General features: G+C 43.7%; 1 protein-coding gene across 1 annotated transcript in view; it reads right to left on the bottom strand.

Moving 5' to 3' along the window:
- Positions 1–21,111, bottom strand: part of FAM241A (family with sequence similarity 241 member A) — a 28,926-nt gene extending 7,815 nt beyond the window's left edge. The window contains exon 1 of the mRNA XM_077815144.1: positions 20,879–21,111. Within this exon, the coding sequence (XP_077671270.1) occupies positions 20,879–20,980 (102 nt within the window). The 5' untranslated portion in view covers positions 20,981–21,111. The remainder of the gene's footprint in view (positions 1–20,878) is intronic.
- Between the last annotated feature and the right edge of the window lie 346 nt (positions 21,112–21,457).

Here is a 21,457-nt window from a genome sequence, read left to right as displayed (position 1 = left end):
GCCTCTGCTCTCTGCATTCAAGCGTGGCTTAGGATAAAACAGTGGGAGGAAGATGTCCTGGTTGATGTGAAACTGGGAGACCACCTTTGGGAAAAAAGCTGGATGTGGCTTGAGCTGAACCTTGTCCTTATAGAACACGGTGTAAGGAGGCTCTCATGTTAAGGCCTTGAGCTCAGACACCCTCCTGGCTGAGGTTATCGCCACCAGAAATGCCATCTTAAATGACAGGTAAAGCAGGGAATATGTCGCCAGCGGTTCAAAGGGCGTACCCATCAATTTGGAAAGGACCAGATTGAGGTCCCGGGTTGGGGTTGGTTGCCGAACGTGCGGATATAGCCTGCCGAGACCTTTCAGAAAATGGCTGACCATAGCGTTGGCAAACACTGACCGGCCCTCTTAGCTTGGATGGAAGGCAGAGATGGGGGACAAGTGAACCCTTACTGACGACATGGACAGCCCCTGCTACTTGAGATGGAGAAAGGAGTCTAGTATGAGTGGAATAGAGGTGAGTGTCGGGGATGGGTGATGCTGTGCCAACCAGATTGAGAATCTCTTCCACTTGGCAAGGTAGGTAGCCCTGGTGGAGGGTTTCCTACCACCAAGGATGACTGTTTAACTGGGTCTGAGCAGGAGAACTCCGTGGGGCTCAGCCATGGAGCTTCCACTCTGTGAGGTGCAACAACTCGAGGTTTGGGTGCTGGAGACGGCCGTGATCCTGAGTTATCAAATCCAGGAGGAGCGGCAAGGTAACTGGGGCTTCCACGGACATTTCCAGGAGATTTGTGTACCAGTGTTGGTGGGGACAGGCTGGAGCTATCAATATCACTGAAGCCTCTTCCCTTCATATCTTGAGGAGCACCTTGTGAATGAGAGGGATGGGCAGGAATGCATATAAGAGAGGGCCTCCCCAGGGGAGGAGGAGGAACGTGTCTGTGATGGTGCCCGGGCTGTGATTCAGGAAGGAGCAAAACTGTTGGCACTTCCTGTTGCGCTGCGTGGCGAGGCGAACAGGTCCATCTGGGGAAAGCCGCAACATTGGAAGATGGAGTTCGTGACGCCTGGGCGTAGGGACCACTCGTGGCTGTGAAAAGACCTGCTGAGACAGTCCACTAACTCATTCTGTACTCCTAGGAGGTACGATGCTTGCAGATGTATCGAATGAGCTACACAAAAGTCCAACAGCGTGAGGGCTTCCTGGCACAGGGGAGAGGAGCGTGCACCTGTTTGTTGATATAGAACATTGCCATGGTGTTGTCTATCATCTCCCTGTCAAGTGGGCTTGGAAAGTCTGGCATGGCAGATGCACCGCTCTCAGCTCTCTGATATTGATGTGGAGAGTGAGTTCCACCTGAGACTAGAGGCCCTGTGTCCTGAGGTCTCCCAGATGTGCTCCCCAGCCCAAGGCTGACGTGTTCGTCACTAGCCAGAGGGATAGCTGAGGACAAGTGAAGGGACCCCTGCATACACTACCAGTGGTGGCTCAACCCACAGGACGGAATCGAGGACCAGGCAAGGCAGAGGCATGACCCTGTCCAAACTGTCCTGAGCCGGCCAATACACTGAGCTAGCCACGATTGGAGAGGCCAGAGTCTGAGTCTGGCATGTTGCAACACATAGGTACAAGAGGCCATGTGTCCTAGAAGTTTCAGGCAATTCCTTGCTGTGGTGGTGGGAAACTGCCTGACACTTCGAATGATGTCACCCAGAGCCCAAGAACCTCGCTTCCAGGAGGTATGCCCTGGTGTGTGTCAAGTCCAACACCGCCCCATGAACTCTTTCCACTGAACAGGGGACAGAGTCAATTTCCCCATGTTCAGGATAAGGCCCAGTTCATCAAACGTCATTCTTTGAAGCCTCCACTTGAGCCCTGGAGTGGCCCTTGATCGGCCAGTCATTGAGGTACGGGAACACCTGTACCTGGCGTCTGCGTAGGAATGTGGCCATGACTGCTATGCACTTGGTAAACACACAAGCTGCCGCTGACAGGCCGAATGGGAGGACTGTGAACTGGGTAGTGTTTGTTGCTCACCACAAATCTGATATACCTTCTGTGGGACAGTGGAATTGCTATATGAAAGTACATGTCCTTCAAGTCGAGGGCGGTATACCAGTCCCCTGGATCCAAGGAAGGATGATGGAGGCCAAAGAGACCAGGCGGAACTTCAGTTTCCTCATGAACTTGTTGAGCTCTCGGATGGGCCTGAGCCCGCTTTTTGGTATTAGGAAATACTGGGAATAGACGCCCTTGCCCTTCAGCCCCTGAGGAACCTCTTCCACTTCTCCTAGCGATAGGAGCGAATGCACCTCCTGTATGAGGAGTTGCTCAGGAGAAGGGTCCCTGAAGAGGGATGGGAAAGGGGGGTGGAAGGGTGGGAGGGCAGAGAATTGGAGGGAGTATCCCCTTTCTACCGTGTGGAGTACCCAGCGGTCTCATGTGATACGGGCCCACGCAGCGAAGAAAGGGGATAGTAGGAACGAGAAGGTAAGGCGGTTTGGATCCAGTCCAAGTTCTGGTGTGCCGTTCTCATTTGCACCTTCAAAAGGCCTGCTTCTGGCCAGTTGAAGGTTCAGATGAGCCAGAGCCCTGGCCCGAATATGTGTGCGGCCTCTTCCTGCTGCTCTTGTTTCTCCTTCTTGAGCTGTCCTGCCGGTTCTGCAGTTGGTAAAACCGTGGAGGAGGTTGCAGCCTAAAATGCCTCCACTGCGTGGTGTGGGTGTCGAGGCCCAGTGATTTAAAGGTGGCTCTTGAGTCTTTTAGGCTATGTAGTCTTTTATCCATCTTTTTGAAAAGAGAGTCACACCCTCACAGGGTAGCTCCTGAATGGTTTGCTGGACCTCGTTTGGCAGACCTGATACCTAGAGCCAGGAGCGCCTTTTCATGGCAATCCCGGTAGACATCACCCGAGTGGCTGCATCAGCCCCATCCAGAGCGGCCTGCAATGAAGCTCGGGAAATGAGCTTGCCCTCCTCCACAAGGGCCGAGAATTCAGCAAGGGAGTCCTGCAGCAGCAGCAGCTCTGCAAACTTTGCCATTGCCCCCCATGTATTGTAGCAGTACCTGCTCACAATGGCCTGCTGATTAGAAATGCGGAGCTGCAAGCCGCCAGTGGAGCAGACGTTTCTACCAAAAAAGGTCGAGTCGTTTTGCCTCCCAATTCTTTGGTGAGGGACCTTAATAGCCCTGGTGCTAATGTTGGTTAGCAGCGTCCACGACCAAGGAATCTGGGGAGGATGGGTATACAAGTGCTCGTAGCACCTGGACGGCACAAAGAATCATCTTTCATTTCGCGTAGGCATAGGGGGCAATGAAGCCGGGATCTGCCACAAGGTTTTTGTGGTGTCAGCAATGGCCTTTATGAGGGGTAGAGCAAAATATGTGCCGGTCCAGAGGGGCTGAGGATATCCATCATTGGATCTGCATCCTTCACTACCTCTTTTGCCTGAATACCCAGATACTAACTTCAGTGCTTAACTTCAGTGCAACTATTCAGGATACATAAAGTTAAGAATATGCGTGAGTCTTTCGAGGATTAGAGCTTTACTGACCTGAATCAAATCCCCAAAGTAATGTCAATGGAAAGTCAGAGAAAGCACCAACAGAGAACCAACTAAGAAAACCAAGTTGTACATTGCAGTTTATTGAACCATCTTTTGTCTTTTATTGTAGAAACAATATTCATGGTGGTAGAATATACTCACCTTGCTTCAGCATTTAATCACCTAAAAAACCGATTTATTGCTAGTAACCGAGCTTCACAATTACATTTTCACCAGTAGATAACACATTTTCTCCTAAAACCTGTATATTTCTGTGTCAAGTTTTAAAACAGGATCTTAACTATAGACATCACCATCAGCTCAGTCTATGATTTATTTTTGCAGTTGCTTATCTCTAGGGAACAGAACACCACTATAAAAACATGCTGTTAAAATATTTTAGGAAATTTTCTTATATTGGCATACCCAGTAATCCAGGTAAGGTCTGTCAAACGCTTCTGAAGAATTGAGTGTAACCTTTCGCTTTGTGCTCTCTACAGCTATTAATCTAATGTGGTGGCAGCGATCAACTGTATTAAAACAGCCTGCATAAAATTTTCCAAAGCACCTATATGGTTTAGGAGCTTAAGTCCCACTTTCAAAAGTGATGTAGGCACTTAAGAGGCTGTGGGCTTGTCTAAACGAACTATTAGTTCGTGGCAAGCTGAAGTGTAAATCTACACCACATGAGGTTGCCATGCACTAAGTGTCCATGTAGACCCTGCCACCAAATACTAAAAGTTCCCTTGTGCACTTTGATGTAAACTGCTTTGAAGGGGTTTAGCACAAATCCCACTGATTTACAATAGGTCATTTGCTGCTAAATCACTAAGGCACTTTTGAAAATCTCCCTTATCTAATTAGCTATTCTGAAATTGCTTTACATAAAGACTAGTACAGGTAGGTGATGATCGTACAATGATTAAATCAGAACACTTAACCTTGGTGTCACAAATGTGCTTGCTTTTCAAGCTAGGATGTCGATACATTTTTGTGTCTGCTCAGTATAAAAAATAATTTGAAGTCTCGCTACATTTTACTTGTGGCAGGTTTGCCATGCCATTCACAGACTTACAAGACTGCCTGTTGTCTATTTTCAGGAAAGCACATGACAACTTTGTGGTTTACGTACTGTTAGTAGGCAATGCACTGTTTCTAACTAAAATGGTCTCTCTCGCCACCATTTACTCCTGAATAGGGACCCAATGATAATCATCATTTTAGCCACTTAAAAAGTCAATATTATACATTAGATCCCATTATGGCACATTAAAACATGATAAACTCCCAAATAAAACTTAGGTATAAAAATCCCACAATGAAATAATATGATTCAAGCAACATTAAAACAAGATTAAGGAAATTTAGCTTTGAACTTTTACTTCTAAATAATTTAAAACAGATTACTGTATAAATCTAAGGCTAACAACGTTGTTTGCAAATATCTCTTTTCCAAGACCCAATTCTGTAAGGTGCTGCGTGACCTCTGTTGCTACTGAAGTTATTATAGGTGCAGCCTATAATGTTAAGTCACATGGAGTTTCAATGGTACTACTTGCAAAGTAATGCACGAACTCATAAATAAGGATGGCAGAATTGGACATATAGGAAATATATAACTTTTCAAGCTCAAGAAGTTAGTTCTTTCTACTGCACATTGCAGGGTAGAGTATGTTAATATAGAGGGGCTTTCATTTTTCACTTTCTGTTATCTACAAATCAAGTTTGCTAGAGGGCGTCAACATGAACAGAAGAGAAATCAGATGAATTAAGATAACTAACTTAATCAGAGCATTGCAGCAATGATTATGGTTGGTATTACAGTTTTAGTAAAAGTCCTTGTTTTCAGACGTGTAAGTTTCTGAAGAAACACGATTTGGTCCAACCTCTACCATGTCTGTTCTTCGTTTAAAAATGACTTTTTGTATGGGGAAAAACCATAAGTTATTGAGCTTGGTGCAGGAATTACTGGGTGAAATTCAATGGCCTGTGTTCCGCAAGCCAGACTAGGTGATTATAATAGTCCTTTGTGGCCTTAAAGTCTGTGAAATAAAACCCAACTCAGCCATTTTTTAGTTATTGGAGTATTTCAAAACAAATCAAAACAAAAATATCCCAAGATTTTTCATGCTTTAAGAGATTTTAAGTGCACTTTTGTGTGCTCAGATTTCAGAAAGATGGGTTATTTAAAAAGAAAAAAAAAATCTCACAGAGTGATTGTCCCACAAGAGCAGAAGAGTTGAACTGACTAGAATGATATCAGTTTCACTTTTCTCTTCTTGTTAGTACAACATCAGCACAGTCTGAAGGAGCAGTAGCAGAACTGTGAATTCCCTCAGTGGGGGAATGTCTAAAAACATAGTGGTGTGAGAAAATGTAAGATTCCCATAAACTTTTGCCAATTTAAAACCACTGTATTTTTAAGGTTAGGGAGGAAATGCAAAACTTAGAACTAGGGGTTGTGGAGGAGGGAAGAGAAAGGGAGTTTAAAAAAAGGGGCAGGGTGGGGAGCTGCCAGTAAGTAATGGGATAAACATTAGAATCATAGAATATCAGGGTTGGAAGGGACTTCAGGAGGTCATCTAGTCCAACCCCCTGCTCAAAGCAGGACCAATCCCCAATTTCTGCCCCAGATCCCTAAATGGCCCCCTCAAGGACTGAACTCACAACCCTGGGTTTAGCAGGCCAATGCTCAAACCATTGAGCTATCCTTATTTCCACCAGAAACAAAAGCTCTTGTCAGATTACAGACAAGAAGCACTATCTCCAGAACAGCTGATTCAACTGTCAAGACATGGCATAAGCCATAAATGAGGACAAGTCACATGCACAAAGTTACCAAAAGAAAGAAATAATGGAAAGAATAGCACACTTAAGATTATCACCACATTCACCTTAAATGTGAAAAAAAAAAAAAAAGCTTTGGATTTAAATCTGAATTGACATTTAATAATAAATGTCTAATAGGCACAAGAAAAAAAAGGTTACCACCAATAAATGGCAAAATAAAAATTAAAAAAACCCAAACCAAGCAAGGCCACAAATTTTTCCTGCAGTTTCTAGCCTTATAACCCAGCTACTAATTTTATCTCACTAAGGGTTATTTTCACAACAAGAAGCAGTGTGTATGGCTGATGGCATGCATACTTTAATGTAAAAAAAAATGCTATGAAACTTGACTTTTTAGCTTTATAGTTATTTGCTGAAAAATACTCAACAGAATTTTTTGAATGATAAAACATTAAACACAGGAAGCTCTAAAGATGTGACAAAGCAGGGTCTCTAGAAAATACAAGGTAAAATGAAGTTCTTAAGTGGAAATCTGACCAAAAATATGAGAAAACAGATTACGAAAGCTGATGTCAGGGATATTCATGAAGGAATCAATCATGAGCACCTTCACCTCCCATGGAAGGACCCAAATTAGGTAACCAGGCTACGTATTCAGAGCAACACAACAATAAAGGCTGGGAAACAGAATCCTGAGCACAAATGTAACGGATGTTTGCTGGATATGTAGCTGCTAATACAACAAATGGAAGAGTAGAATACTCAACTTTCCAGGCACTCAGAGTGATCTGCTAGATAGGTCAAGATGGTGGTTTGACTAGATTGTGATCCCATTTGCTACAGTTACCCCTTTGACAATCGCTTGGGCTACCTACATATAGCCTCTGCCTGCATTCCTGAAGACTACCTCCACTGAATTCTGCTCCGTGGCATACAAGGTTGCCATGCATGGGCACTCGGCTTACTAATGATGTATGTTCTCAAACCAGAGCAATTCTGCTGTTTCTTAAGCTTTCCACTGCTGTGGGGAAGGTCAGGATTTCAACCTGTTTCCAAACATAACTTTGAATAATAACAACATCAAAATAATAAAATATTATTACTACTACTACTTATTATTATTTTACTTGTTTAAACACAACAGGATTTGGCTAAGAGTTAACCAGCAAGGATATTTTTGCTTTTCCTATTTTCCTCCCTCTTCTATCATTAAGTTAGAACGGAGCATCATACAGGAAATGTAGTAACCTTTCATCAAATGTTAGCTTTTATGAAAGTTTGGCATCCTATTCACTCAAAATACTTTATAAAACCAATCTTGCTGTTCCCCAGCCACAGGAACATACCCTACAAAGAATTCACATGCACAACTCCCACTGACTTTCACTGAAGTTTAACATGCAGATTGATGGCAGAATGCAGCCCGCAGCCTCAAAAACTGATGATTAGTGCCTTTGACTGTGCAGGTCTAAGTGACAATATAGATTTTGATATTCAGGCAATAGAATACTGGGCAGAAAAACAGTAAATATCTAAACTGCTTTGGGCAAAATGACCAGGTTCACTACCCTAGAACATTTATTCTTCTGCATATAAATTAAAAGGCTAATAGATGGAAAGCAAATGAGGAACAGTTAAACAGTGCTTGCAGATGATAGAACAAACAATGAGCAAAGATTTCCTGTATAGGAAAATTGCCAAGACCACCAGTATTTCTGGAAATAGTATCCATTAAAGATTTCTTTTCTAAATTTAAACAGGGAATTTCAACAAAGCACATGTTGTGGTATTAACACAGAACGATATCTGGGTCCAGTATTCATCACAGTAAAAGTATATAAACATCTTTCATATTTTGAAAATGAATATATTTTTGTAAAAATGAGAGACTTACTTGAGCACACTATGAAAACCATCATATCTTAGTCATACTACCTCCCTGTTGATGCCACATTTGATAACACATGCCAACAAGATCATCATCATCAGCAATAAGCTTCAAAATGCCAGCAGAAGTTTTAAATAAATTTTGTATTAATGTGTTGCCTGCCTTGGATATTGAAATTATCTATCCATGTAACAGGTACAACTCTGACAAGAGTAGTGTAACTTTCCATACATCATCCACAAATGTACTTCAGCCCTAACCTGGAAAGAACACTCTTTAAGAGCAAGAATGTAGTCCATGTTGATTCAAATTCTTGGCTTCTCTGTGTGTGGATCTATTTTCAGGACAGGGACCTAAGTAGTCCTAAAATATCTAATAATTTGCCTCTGCGCATAGCATGATCATGGTCTCTTAACTCTAGGGATTTTCAGCTTTGGAATTCACTTCCCTTGGTCTGAAACAACCAGAATTTGCTGATGTTAGAGAATTCTGCAAATTTCATCTATGTCCTCTGCCTTTTAGCCAAGGGAAGATGAATCTAGGTTAGTAGTATTTGGGCGTGAGCTATTTTATGTTTTAAAATATCCTTTTTGTTAGCCTTGTTTTGCTATGCTGGATTAGCTGCAAAGTTTGCTGATTGTTTTATAGATTGTGCTTTAAAATTTGTTACAGGCACTGAGAGTTTAGTATTTGTGCTTTTAATTTACATATAATTCAAAAGAAATAAGATACAAAGGCCTGAACAACCAGAAATAAAGTCTGAGTAGCAATCAGTGACTTGTTTTTATAGAAGGAGAAACAAGAACAAACAAGAATAAGCTTGTAAGACTGACCAAAGAGATAAGGAATAAACTGACAAACAATGAAAAGAAAAGCAACTGCTATGCAAAAGTTGTATTCAGCTGTTATGGCAACTAAAGTTCAAATACGATGATGCAAACCATAGGAAAAAAGAAATCTAAGAGTACTGCCTCAAGTTGTTATGGCAACTGAAATCTGAGCACAGCAACCAAGTGAACACTATCCACAAGTCTGAATTCCTGCGCATTCAGATCTTTGTGAAATAGTATACTATAAGGAACTTAGATCAAAATAATATTTTATGAAAACACAAAGCTAGACCTGCCCACCCCACCCTATGATTTATCATCATGTTGCATCAAATAAAACATTAAAATAGGGCAAAAACAAAACACAGGAAATGTTAAGACAGCAAGAAGGAAAACCATTTTAGAAGTTGTGCTCCATGTTTCTTTTAGATCCATCTTCCTTCTCTGTCAAACTATACTAAGATGCCTCTATTGCTATCATTAGAAATTTATCCCATCCATATTATTTTAAATATATATTTGATTTCAGCCCCTTTTGCGCTGGGTCCTTTCTTTATAAAGCCTTTTCTTGTATTTAAACATATCCAGATATGCTTGAGGCATCTAATAACCTCAGGATTTTGTTTTTCTTTTAGCGATGTCCCCTTCTAAAATCAAGTCAACTTTACACAGCAGCACTCTAAGCTAAAGGAAAGAATTACAATTTAGCACATATGTATCCTGGCACTGATCTATTCTCAAATTCAAATTATAAAGGAACAACAGACAACTTCTTAAGTGTATGGAAAAAGCTATAATCTGCAGAAGTTTACTACAAAAGTGAACAGAACATGTTAATACTTAGCACGCTATTCAGTTGTGAGGGGAAAAAAAAACAACTTACTGCAGTAAACAACATGTGGCTACAATCACTGAAACCTTGTTGAGGAAGCTACAGAGCACTGTATTACTGTATACATGGCAGCCTCTTCAGTAGGGAGCCAAGACATTCATAGCGATAGCACAAACTTATTTGAGACCATTACAGTCACAGATGAAGCCTCCACTCTGTTTGCAGATGTCCCTCTGCATGCTTGGGAATCTACTGAAATGTACATATCATCCCACACTTAGGTGTTTATATATTTTTATAATAAATTACTGCTACCCATTTTTTTCTGTAGTAAATTGAAATACTGTATGTCCAAAACAACCCTCCAGATTTAAACACCCTTTAAACACTTGAGACCCCCTCCCCCAAAAAAAGTGTTATAAAAAAACATTTCAGAGAAGGAAAAAACTATACTGGACTACTGTCTGGAAAACTGTTTAATATATAAAGGCCAAGTTCTGCCCTCAGATATACTTGTACAATTGTCTACTATTACAGTTACACTGATGTAATTTAGAGCAAGACTGGGCTATAACCTACTGTGTGTAGTTTCCAATATGTAATGTTGTATAAATTCTAGTGAATAGGTGAGGTGAATTCCCCCTTTTCCCTGCCACTGCTGAATCCCATTTTAAGAATAAGTAATCAGGACACTAGAATTTTGGTAGGAATTCTGTAAAATTAAGTAGCATTCAATTAGTGGAGAAATATGCATGAGGACATACCATTTTCACCAATTTTCCAGTGCTGTAATTCTATGTGCATAATTGCCAAGAAATCAAGGTCCTCTGTTGACTGAAAGACCCCTTTGAAGGATTTCAGCCATAGACCCTTTAACCAAAAACAACTTTAAAATGTGTATTGGAAATGTTCCAGTCAAAACTTTTAAAAGATGTCTGACCAGACACAGTATTAATTGGGCATAGAGATAAACCCATATACTGCAGACGAGAAAGAGAGAGACCATTAGGTTTTATATTTAACTGGGTCTGGAATAAACCAGAAACAGTACTTGAGGCACCACAATTTCTATTCTTAATGGTAGAAATTTGCTTTTGAAAACTCACTGATCCTCTGGTAGTTTATGATTTAAATGATGTGGTCATTGGCTCTGGTAGAGAAAGGAAAACTATTAGTGTCCATTGATCCTACAGTTCTGCGAATGATGAAACGTCTAAGAGTGGGCTGACACAACACTGGCCTCTGTCAAGTTAATGTGAGTTGGAGACAGCAAGATAAGAGTGAACTTAAAACATCAGAGAACTATAAAATATCCTGCAAGGCAGAAGTTGCCAGTGCTGCTAATCACGCAAAGGCAAAACGTAAAGGCCACATCTGTAGTCACTGAAATTATCCTCTTTGACTTAACCTCTGTTTTTTCCATACTGGAAAAATACTTGTAGCATAGCTCGTTGAAATCTTTTTTAAAAATTTCAGAGCTTCAAAACCTAAACAGGCTGAACAAATAATAGCTGAGTTTATAATCTGAAATCTCTCTGCCTCTAAAAAAAAAAAAAAAAAAAAAAAAAAAGTTCTCCAAGGAAAACACCAAGAAGAAACATGCTTTTGGAAATAAAATACTGTTAAAAAATGACACGCTACATTTGGTACAGGTGTGTGCCTGGATCAGTTAACTACTCTATGTGCAAAAATGCCATACATTAATTCTTGCATCTACACCACATACCATGTTTGGGAGGAAGTCAGATTTTTGGCTTATCTGTCTGGATGGCTGAGGAAATGCAGGCTTGCGATCATGTGGCTGAGCTAAAAGAGAAGCCACTTACACCTCACTACACTTAACCAGGGGTGAAAATCCTGGTCTCAGTGAGGTCAATGGGAATTTTGCCATTGATTTAAATGAGGCCAGAATCTCATCCCAGATACGTTAGGCCTGGTCTACACACGGGGGGGGGGGGGGGGGAATCGATCTAAGTTACATAACTTCAGCTATGCGAATAACGTAGCTGAAGTCGACATACTTAGATCTACTCACCGCAGTGTCTTCACTGCAGTGAGTCAATTTCTGACGCTCCCCTGTCACCCGCGCCTCTCGTGCTGGTGGAGTACTGGAGTAGACAGGAGAGTGCTCGGGAGTCGATCGCTGCCTGCCAATTCGGCGGGTAGTATAGACATACCCTTAGTGAAGGAAGACTTTAAATCTGGACTACTCTGAGCAGAGACATAAAGAGCTTTTGGTACAATCTGCATGACACACTTTTTTCCCCCCTTTTACAAAGCAGTATTTTTCTGGTTTGATGATAAAAGACGTTTAGAATCTACAGCTCTTAATGTAGGTTTTAGTTTCAGTTTTGATAAACCAACATGGTGCCTGCCAATCTGTAACACTTTTATCAGTAACAGGCATTTATAGTTCTATGCTAGTTAACAATACAAAGTTTGTTTGCTATCCTCATCTTTTCTCTTATACAATACATACAGAACATAATATGACATTTAGCCCTCATCTACATGGGAAAGATTTTTCATGTTTCTCCACTATAACAAGCAGAAAGCTATAGTAAAAGAGTGGGTTCATCCTGCCTTGTTTATTCTAGGTTAAGCTACTTCCCTTGTGTCACTGTGTCCACACAGCTCTGTGCTTTTTCAGAATAACTAAGCATTCTGGGCAGATATTCCCTGATGAAATATTCCACAACTAGGCACAGGGTCGGGGGCCGCTCCGCGTGGCTCCCAGAAGCAGCGGCATGTCCCCCCTCCGGCTTCTATGCATATGGGCAGCCAGGGTGCTCTGCTCCGCACGCTGCCCCACAGCTCCCACGGCCAATGGGAGCTGCAGGGGTGGTGCCTGCAGACGGGGCAGCATGCAGCGGAGCTGCCTGGCCATACCTCTGCATAGGAGCCGGAGGGAGGGGGACATGCTGCTGCTTCCGGGAGCTGCTTGAGGTAAGTGGTGCCTGGAGCCTGCACCCCAAGCCACGCTTCCGAGCCACCCCCCTGTGCCTCAACCCCCTGCCCCAGCCCTGATTCTCCTCCTGCCCTCTGAACCCCTAGGTCCCAGCCCAGAGCACCCTCCTACACCCCAAACCCCTCATCCCCAGAGCCTGCATCCCCAGCCAGAGCCCCTATCCCTCCCGTGTCCCAAGCCCCTGCCCTGATCCCTTTCCCGCCCTCCGAACCCCTCGGTCCCAGCCCAGAGCACACTCCTACATCCAAAGCTCCTCATCCCCAGCCCTCGCACCCCAACTGGAGTCCTCACCCCCGCCTGCCCCAGCCTGGAGCCTCTTCCTGTACCCTGAACTCCTCATTTCTGGCCCCACCCCAGAGCCCACACCCCCTGCCGGAGCCCTCATCCCCTCTCACACCCCAACCCCAATTTCATAGAATCATAGAATATCAGGGTTGGAAGGGACCTCAGGAGGTCATCTAGTCCAACCCCCTGCTCAAAAGCAGGACCCATACCCAATTAAATCATCCCAGCCAGGGCTTTGTCAAGCCTGACCTTAAAAACTTCTAAGGAAGGAGATTCCACCACCTCCCTAGGCAACGCATTCCAGTGTTTCACCACCCTCCTAGTGAAAAAGTTTTTCCTAATATCCAACCTAAACCTCCCCCACTGCAACTTGAGACCATTACTCCTTGTCCTGTCCTCTTCCACCACTGAGAATAGTCTAGAACCATCCTCTCTGGAACTACCTCTCAGGTAGTTGAAAGCAGCTATCAAATCCCCCCTCATTCTTCTCTTCTGCAGACTAAACAATCCCAGTTCCCTCAGCCTCTCCTCATAAGTCATGTGTTCCAGACCCCTAATCATTTTTGTTGCCCTTCACTGGACTCTCTCCAATTTATCCACATACTTCTTGTAGTGTGGGGCATTACACTACAGTGTAGTGTGAGCATTCATAGATTCATAGATTCATAGATATTTAGGTCAGAAGGGACCATTATGATCATCTAGTCTGACCTCCTGCACAACGCAGGCCACAGAATTTCACCCACCACTCCTACAAAAAAAAAAACAAAAAAAACCTCACACCTATATCTGTGCTATTGAAGTCCTCAAATTGTAGTTTAAAGACCTCAAGGAGCAGAGAATCCTCCAGCAAGTGACCCGTGCCCCATGCTACAGAGGAAGGCGAAAAACCTCCAGGGCCTCTTCCAATCTGCCCTGGAGGAAAATTCCTTCCCGACCCCAAATATGGCGATCAGCTAAACCCTGAGCATATGGGCAAGATTCATCAGCCAGATACTACAGAAAATTCTTTCCCAGGTAACTTGGATCTTACCCCATCTAAAACCCATCACAGGCCATTGGGCCTATTTACCATGAATATTTAATTACCAAAACCATGTTATCCCATCATACCATCTCCTCCATAAACTTATCGAGTTTAATCTTAAAGCAAGATAGATCTTTTGCCCCCACTACTTCCCTCGGAAGGCTATTCCAAAACTTCACTCCTCTGATGTGACCCGCCATACAATTTCTATTACCCAGATGGGGCCCTCGGGCCAAAAAGTTTGCCCACCCCACTTTAAAATCAGCTGGGCTCTTCTGAAGAAAGAAAATTTTTAGCTCATTTGCAAAAATATGAAATAGTTATTTGTATTGCTGATTCTTTGGCTTATTAACATTTAAGTTGTTAAAGTTTTTTTTCCTCCTATTATTTTACTGAAAACTCTCTGATGCCCTTGATTTTGTTGCGTTTTGTAATGCTGCATCTGCTTTGTTATTTGCTGATTGTTCAGCACTTGAACACATGAGAAAACATGCTCTAGAGCGAATGAAATATTTCTAAAAAATATGAAGGTGTATTTTCTCTTAGCTGGCAATTAAAACTCCCCCGTCTGCCTATACATTTTAACAAGATTCCTGTCCCTTCATGAAGATCATCCTCACTGCATAAAAAAAGAGGGACAGAGATGCTTTAAACAGACAAATGTGCTTGTCGTCATCACACTCTCCTTCTAGTGGCTCCAGGATGGCAGCTTTGCACAGGTAGAAAGGGCATGGCCATAATCATTTAGGCTCAGGATCCATGATGAAATGCCATGGGCACCTGATAAAACATGTGGACATGATCTCCCTGAGTGCTCTCGCAAGGGATTCTGCTATCTCCTGGTAGCATTGCTCCTACCACTGGCTTTCTACCACTGGCTCTGTCACTGTGGTTTATTTTGCTAGTCTGCAAGAAGTTCCTTCCTCACTGGAATTGTTAATGTTGGAACCTGCAGCATTAACTTCAGAGGCATTTTGTTTCTTGTACCAGGGAAGCATAATATGTATAGCAACCACTGTCTGTTCCTTCTATTTCCTGTCCCTATTCTATGGTATCCTGTATAAGGACCTCCCACAGGCTACAGGGTAGGAGGAGGAAGTGTGCAATGGACCCACTACTCTTTCTGTTGTATACCTCCCTACCACACACCAGTTCCACCCATAGTTTTGTTTGTATCTCTTTTACAGGAGAATGGGAAGGAAACATTGGCCCCTCTAACTGATCAACATTTTTAAAAGATAGGTGCACTGATGTCACAAAGTTGTGCTATATTCCTACTTGTCTCTAAAGTTACGATTAAAAAAAAGAACACATTCTATAAGTATCAAGCAAGCTTCTTCTACCGATGAAAAGGACGAATCATGATTGAGTGCACTCACCACTCCATTATGTGAAATTTCATAAAAATCAACAAAAAGCAATATTGATTGTATCTTGGTTTGAAGTAGCTTTGTATGCTAACATGGATGAATTATTGGTTGTTTTATATTTCAACAGGGAAATTGTTAAAGCAATTACAAAGGGAAATATCAAATAGTTTAAATTCAAAATTTTGATTATGCAGAAATATTTTACACAACATCAAATCCCTGTGGCAGGAAAAAAACCACAGCGGCCCAACACTGTAGCATGCAATTTCAGAAACAGGAACTACACAAAAATGAGGAGGTTAGTTAAACAGAAATTAAAGGGTTCAGTGACAAAACTGAAATTTCTGCAGCTGCGTGGAAACTTTTTAAAGACACCATAATAGAGGCTCAATTTAAATGTATACCTCAATTTAAAAACCATAGTAAGAGAACTAAAAAAAGAGCAAACCAACTGGCTAAACAACAAAGTAAAAGAAGCAGTGAGAGGAAAAAAGGCATCCTTTAAAAAGTGGAAGTTAAATCCTAGTGAGGAAAATAGAAAGGACCATAAACACTGGCAAATGAAGTGTAAAAATACAATTAGGAAGGCCAAAAAAGAATTTGAGGAACAGCTAGCCAAAGACTCAAAAAGTAATAGCATTTTTTTTTTTTTTAAGTACATCAAAAGCAGGAAGCCTGCTAAACAACCAGTAGGACCACTGGACAATCAAGGTGCTAAAGGAGCACTCAAGGACGATAAAGCCATTGTGGAGAAACTAAATGAATTCTTTACATTGGTCTTCACGGCTGAGGATGTGAGGGAGATTCCCAAACCTGAGCCATTCTTTTTAGGTGACAGATCTGAGGAACTGTCCCAGACTGAGGTGTCATTAGAGGACGTTTCGGAACAAATTGATAAATTAAACAACAATAAGTCACCAGAACCAGATGGTATTCCCCCAAGAGTTCTGAACGAACTTAAATGTGAAATTGCAGAACTATTAACTGTAGTCTGTAACCTATCATTTAAATCAGCTTTTGTACCAGATGACTGGAGGATAGCTAATGTGAGGCCAATTTTTAAAAAGGGCTCCAGAGGTGATCCCGGCAATTACAGGCCTGTAAGCCTGACATCGGTACCGGGCAAACTGGTTGAAACTATAATAAAGAACAATATTGTCAGACATATAGATGAACATAATTTGTTGAGGAAGAGTCAACATGGTTTTAATAAACGGAAATCATACCTCACCAATCTACTAGAATTCTCTGAGGGGGTCAACAAACATGTAGACCAAGGGGATCCAGTGGATATAGTGTACTTAGATTTTCAGAAAGTCTTTCACAATGTTCCTCACCAAAGGCTCTTATGCAAAGTAAGCTGCCACGGGATAAGAGGGAAGGTGCTCTCATGGATTGGTAACTGGTTAAAATATAGGAAACAGAGTGAGGTAAATAGTGGTGTCTTCTAGGGGTCTGTACTGGGACCAGTCATATTCAACATATTCATAAATGATCCGGAAGAAGGGGGTAAACAGTGAGGTGGCAAAATTTGCACATGATACAAAATTACTTAAGACAGTTAAGACCCAGACAGACTGCGAATAGCTACAAAAGGATCTCTCAAAACTGGGTGACTGGGCAACAAAATGGCAGATGAAATTTAACGTTGATAAATGCAAAGTAATGCACATTGGAAAGCATACTCCCAACTATACATATACAATGATGGGGTCTAAATTAGCTGTTACCACTCAAGAAAGAGATCTTCGAGTCATTGTGGATAGTTCTCTGAAAACATCCAATCAATGTGCAGTGGCAGTCAAAAAAGCAAACAGAATGCTGGGAATAATTAAGAGAGGGATAGACAATAGGACAGAAAATATCATTTTGCCTCTATATAAATCCACAGTACATCCTGAGTATGGTGTGCAGATGTGGTCACCCCATCTCAAAAAAGATATATTGGAATTGGAAAAGGTTCAGAAAAGGGCAACAAAAGTTATTAGGGGTATGGAACGGCTTCCATATGAGGAGAGAGTAATAAGATAGGGACTTTTCACCTTGGAAAAGAAACGACTCAGGGGAGATATGATAGAGGTCTATAAAATCATGACTGATGTGGAGAAAGTAAATAAGGAAGTGTTATTTTCTCCTTCTCATAACACAAGAACTAGGGACCACCAAATTAAATTAACAGGCAGCAGGTTTAAAACAAATAAAAGGAAGTGTTTCTTCACACAACACACAGTCACCTGTGAAACTCCTTGCCAGAGGATGTTGTAAAGGCCAAGACCATAACAGGGTTCAATAAAGAACTAGATACATTCATGGAGGACAGGTCCATCAACGGATATTAGCCAGGATGGACAGAAATGGTGTCCCTAGACTCCGTTTGCCAGAAGCTGGGAATGAGCGACAGGGGATGGATTACTTGATGATTACCTGTTCTGTTCATTCCCTCTGGGGCACCTGGCACTGGCCACTGTCGGAAGACAAGATACTAGGCTAGATGGACCTTTGGTCTGACCCAGTAGGGCCACTCTTATGTAAATACAAATATATTCATAATATTGTAAATGTGTAATGAACACCGTTCTTTGCTTGAATCATCTGCAGAGCTTGCAACCCAAACATTTTGCCACAATGTAAAATGTGATTATTAGGGTCCTACCAAATTCAAAGCCGTGAAAAACACATCACGGACAGTGAAATCTGATCTTCCCTGTGACGTCTGGAGCCCAGCTGGCGGCTCCTACCCTGCTCAGAGTTCCAGCTACTAGTCCTGGCCGGGGATGGGGAGAAACAAGGCTTCCTCTTCTCCAGCAGGGGCCGCTCTCAGAGTGGGTCAGACCCACCTGTGGCTGCAGGACGGTCAAGCTGTCACCCCCGCCCCCTCGTGGAGAGGCTCTGGCTCCAGCTGTCAGCCCCTACCTTGGGCAGGAGATTGTTGGGAAAACCAGACATGTGGTAATCCACCCCCCATACTCTGTTACCCTCACTTCTGCGCTGCTGCTTTTGGTGACACTGGCTTTAGAGCTGGGCACCCGGCCAGCAGCCTTCCTCTCTGGCTGCCCAGCCCTGAAGGCAGCACCTCTGCCAGCAGCAGCGCAGAAGTAAGGGTGGCAATCCTATGACCCCCTTACAATAGCCTTGTGACCCTCCCCCGACCACCTTTTGGGTCCGGGCCACCACAGTTACCAATACTGTGAAATGTCAGATGTAAACATCTGAAAACGTGTAACTGACTGATTTGAAAACCTCCAGGTCACGAAATTGAACAAAATGGACCTTGAATTGGTAGGGCACTAGTGATTACCCACTGTGAAAGTAACTCTAAACAAAAATGAAATTAACCAGTCTGTTTTCATTGGCTAGTTGAGTGAAATACAGAATTTCCCTAAGTGATGTTAAATGCATAACCTGCGTAAACAAACTAAGTAATTAGTTAAATTCTTATAATTATTCAGTTTTCATAAACCCCATTGTTATCAGAGAGACAAGGTAGGTGAGTAGTTACCATTTATTCCACCTATAATCTGTTCCACCTTGTTAGTAATGACGCTTTAAATAGGTTTCCCAGACCTGAAGAGTTCTGTGTAAGATTGAAAGTGTGTCTCACCAACAGAAGTTGGTCCAATAAAAGATATTACCTCACCCACCTTGTCTCTCTAACATCCTGAGAGAACATGGCTACAATACTGCCATTTTAAAAAGTCCTTTTAATTAATTGCGGCAGCTCAACCAAATATTGATGTGAGACTGTTTTCTGAAGTGCAACACTTGTTTTAAAGCTTTTTTGTTGTCAGGACCTACATCTAAAGTCATTATTGCCTCCATTCTATTAGCATAGAACACCACATTCAGGTGCGTATGTACTAGCAGAGCCTGATGCAGGACTGGAACCATTGTGAAGATATCAATAATTATTCTAAACATTCCTCCTTACCAAATCTGATTTCTCTTATTAAGGGGATGGGGGAAACAATGCCACCTCACCACATAAGTAGTTATATTATTAGAGGGCATAACAAATGTTACTGTACTATGTAACTGCATTTTATAAAAGGATGTTGTTGACATGATTAAAATCTGCAGTCCTATAATATACAATTTGAGTTGTTATAAGAAGTTTGCTTTAAGTGGTTTCATAATCATCTTTTGCCTCAATCTAAAGAATAAATTTCAAGTAGATCACCTAATTTTCTTACTGCCTCCCATGCACTTTGCATTATTGTAATGTCTTTTTGAGTCTTTAATGTATTTGGTCGCTCCTCAATTTTCTCTTGCAGTTCAGACCAGTCACGAACCGAAATTGCTAACTGAGGAAGTTGTGTGCACAGCTGCAGGAACCACAGAAAATTGATTTTGATGGCTTACACACAATACAAAAGCTGTACTATTTTTTAAGGATTCATACTCTAAAGCTGGATACCATTAAATCTTGTTTGCAGTTTTCCTGCTTAAGATGGAGTGACTGAAGATCTTTTTGAGATAGGGAGATAAAAAATGATGAATCTGATATAATTTATAAATTTGCAGGGGAGGTACCAAAATCTTGAAACCCCTTGAATAACTAGCCTCAGCTCATCAGAAAGATCACCCATCCTCTCCCTTTTCCAGACCAGGTGACCAAAGCACCAGGCTGGCAGGTGACTCGCACACTAAGGTCCAGCACACACACCGGTACCTCAGCCACCCTCGCTCCAAGCTCTACGCTTCCCTGGCTGCCCGGTGTAGTGTAGGATACTGCTCTGCGTAGTAATCAGGTAGCAATTTCGTACAATAGGAATTCTTACAATCTACACGTATCAATAAGTGCTACCGGTAGCACATTACTACGCGGAGCGGTATCCTACACTACATCGTAGCACCCAACACACCCACCAGTTCGCCGGCCCTGCACCGAGCAGCCGCCCCGGTGGAAAGGTCTCAAGGCACAGCCGCTTCCCGCTTCGCCCCGGGGCCATCGCTCCGCTTCCCTGCTATGCCCACCCCCTTCACCATGGGCAGGAGGCGGCGCGAAGGCCGCATCGCCCCGTGCCCCTGGGCCGGGCGGGGCCGCGCCCCCTGCCCGCTCCAGCACGGCATGGGGTGGCCCCGCTGGGTCTGTCCGCGCCCTGTGCCTGGTGCTCCACTTGCTGCTCGGGGGGCAGGGGGGAGAGACACCAACCTGCACCAGGGTTAGGCAGGGGGTACAACCCCCTCACACACATGGCGCCGCTCCGGGTACAGCCCCCTGGTTACAACCCCCCCACCCCCGGCGCTGGGGGAAGAGGCTAGCGGCTGCCTTCTCTGTCAGCAGCTGGTGCCTGTGGCTCTGGGGCGCGGCTGCCCTGCCCTGTGCCCCAGGCGGGGAAGGTGAAACTGACCCGCTCCTCTGGCTGCCAATGTCTGTGCCGGGCTCCTGCTGCTTCCGCGTCCCCTTCGCACCCGCAGTCTCCGGGCGGCAGCAGCCCCGCCATGGAGCCCATTCCCCTCCGACACCAGCGCCCTCTGCTCCCCGGGGCAGCCTTGTCCGCAGCGCCGCCGCCGCCTCTGCCCGGGACGCGCAACGGGCGGAGGGTCGAGCCCCGAGCGCGCCGCTCAGCCGCACAATGCCCGCCGCGGCCGCTGCCTGGCAGGGCGGGTCTGTGCTGTCACGGGGTCTGGGGGGCGGGGGCGAGCGCCAGCATGTGTGAGAGAGCGGGGTGGGGAAGGGCGTGTGGCGGGGACCCGTGGGGCTGGCGGGCTGCCTGAGGCGGCATGTGTCTGTGGGCAGGCGGGAGGACCCCGCCTGGGTGTGCGTCTAGCTGAGGAGAGGGAGCTGGCTGGGGCTGAGTGGGCGAGGCTGAGCGGCGGCGTGAGCGTTTCTTTGGAGGCGTGTGTGTGTGAAGAGAGGCTGAATTTTCATATTCCAGCCCTGCCAGTCGGAACACAGAATTAAAGACAAAGCGCTAAAGCCCTTCCCT

This window comes from Eretmochelys imbricata, chromosome 4, assembly GCF_965152235.1.
Source record: "Eretmochelys imbricata isolate rEreImb1 chromosome 4, rEreImb1.hap1, whole genome shotgun sequence".
In the NCBI taxonomy this organism is placed as follows: domain Eukaryota; kingdom Metazoa; phylum Chordata; order Testudines; family Cheloniidae; genus Eretmochelys; species Eretmochelys imbricata.
This window is presented reverse-complemented; position numbering and strand designations above follow the sequence as displayed.